Source organism: Aplysia californica, unplaced genomic scaffold, assembly GCF_000002075.1.
Source record: "Aplysia californica isolate F4 #8 unplaced genomic scaffold, AplCal3.0 scaffold00075, whole genome shotgun sequence".
NCBI lineage: Eukaryota > Metazoa > Mollusca > Gastropoda > Aplysiida > Aplysiidae > Aplysia > Aplysia californica.
The window spans coordinates 1,651,797-1,654,000 of record NW_004797345.1 but is presented as its reverse complement, the minus strand read 5'-3'; the positions used below and the strand labels follow the sequence as shown (position 1 = coordinate 1,654,000).

The 2,204-nt window shown below is 42.7% G+C and overlaps 1 protein-coding gene across 1 annotated transcript in view; it reads left to right on the top strand.

The window, feature by feature from the left end:
- LOC101854484 overlaps nt 1-2,204 on the top strand; it is a gene marked incomplete at its 3' end in the record, with an annotated part of 73,366 nt that overhangs the window by 52,815 nt on the left and 18,347 nt on the right. Inside the window, 1 exon segment of the mRNA XM_035968683.1 lies at nt 1,356-1,475. Coding sequence (XP_035824576.1) covers nt 1,356-1,475 — 120 coding nt within the window.

Sequence of the window (2,204 nt, the reverse complement as noted above, 5' to 3'; positions counted from 1 at the left end):
GTTAAAGTTATAGAACGTTCAACAGGCCATACACGTTATGAGAAAACATGCAATATAACTTTAAAAGATGGGAGTGCCGTCCTCTCTCCCAGTATCAAGTGCCCACCCCGGACCTCTTCGAGTTTCAAACCAGAGACACGTAACGACACAGCCCGGGTCGCGGCTCTTTGAAAAGGGTTCCCTTAATCACTTCTGTAAAGGAACCGGCGCACCTGAAAACAAACTCGTTATGAGTTGAAGAGTTTGGTCACTCGATTGCTCTGATGTAATCCACTCTGCCACGAGGTTAACACATTGAGGACGTGTATTTGGGCCATTCGCCAACGCTTGAACTTGAAGACGAGCTACATAATATGTGTTTTGTGGCACTTTAAAAAAGTTATTCATGCATGAGGTGTTTTTTTCCGATTCACTTTTCTTTATCTGAACTTGAAAAGGCAGGCAACAGCACGCATACTATTATGCAAATTCATGTTTCTCGTGTGTGTGTGGTTGTTCCAAATGTGCCGCAACACTGCCTTTGGCCTGGTGCTAATGGGAGACATTTTTTGTCCTCTACGTTATTTAAGAGTTAACTATTCTCAATGAATATTATTATACACGTACTTATTTGGGCTTTGTATCTTTAAGAATCAGTAACACCCTGAAAATTATGTCTGTTTGATATGTATGCTTCCCAGGAAGCTGAGATTGTTTCAGAATACTGTCAATTCTGCCCGGGCAATAATTAATTATTATATACATACCATATTGTAAAGCGCATGGAACTTGCTGTTGAGCGTCTGTTTGCTCTATAAAAATGCTATCTATTATTATTACTTGTCACCTACAAGATGTAAACATTACAAACTCGTTATGAGTTGAAGAGTTAAGTCACTTGATTGCTCTGATGTCAGCCACTCTGCAACAAGGCTAACACTTTGAAAACACGTATTTGGGTCATTCGCCAACGCTTGGAGACGAGCAATAATAATATGTATTTTGAAACACTTTTAAAAAAGCCTAACTTCGTAATTCATACATGTTCCTTTTAACTGTGAGTCTCACCCCTTTTTCTTCATTTGAACGTTAAAAGGCGGGCAACAGCGCGCATACTATAATGCAAATCCATGTTTTTGTTGTGGGTATGGTTGTTCGAATTGTTCCGCAACATTGTCTTCGGTCTGCAGCAAGGTTTCCTCAGTCCCGTCTGCAGCTATCGGAGACATCGTCGTTGACCCTTTCGCAGCCAGGCCCGAGAATTGAGTGATGAAGCAAGTCTTCGAGTAAAAGCGCATTCCTGCTTATCATAAATCTTAATTTATAGAGATAAAAATCAATTCATTGTGGGCCACTTTTTTGTTTGATTTTAGGAATTTGGTATCGTCGTTGTACCCTCTCCACCGACAGCCCAATAACGGCCCACAATCTCAACCCCATAGCAGCGAAAGGGACAGTGAGCTGACTTCGCAGAGACGACTTTTGTGTTTCAAAACGTTGCCCTCCCCTGCAGACTCTCAGACCGTTTCCCCCCTCAACCACGCGAACTTGCTGGGTTAGGTAAAAAAAAACCCACCTAACTACCTACCTTCAGTGATTTAAAAAAGACATCTAACTTTGCAGAAATAAGGCCAGTAAATATAAAAGCAGATTAGATGCTTACACATTATTATTATTGAATACAGTGTATTCTATTAACATCTAGGGTTACGTCGCAAAAAAATAGTCAATTGGAATTGGAATTAACCTACTGTGATTACCCATGACGTATGCACATGAACAAAACCCATAAAATGAACAAATTTGTCTATCTTTAATATCTTATTAAATCTGATGAATTTAAAGTTTTTGCAACAGCGTTTGTGTTGCTAACTGTGGGCAATTGGGAGAGTTATCGGTGGTATGGGAACGGCCGGGCGAGGCCTTCTCAGAACTGAAAAAGCATCTAGGGACGGGGAAATGGGGTGAGGGTAGGGGGTTGGGAGGAAGGGTTTGGGGTGTGTTGGGGAAGGGGTGGGAGTAGTGGGGTGGTGGAAGGGTTGGAGAATGGGTGGGTGGTTGTGAAAGGGAGGATGGGTTGTTGGTGCGGGATATGGATGAGGAGAGACAGGTGAGTGGAGTGGGGGTAGGGGTGAGGGAAAGGATGGAGGTGTTAGGGAAAGGGTGGATGGTTTGTTGGAGGGGGAGAGGGATGCGTGAAAGGGGAGATAGGGTATACACAGACA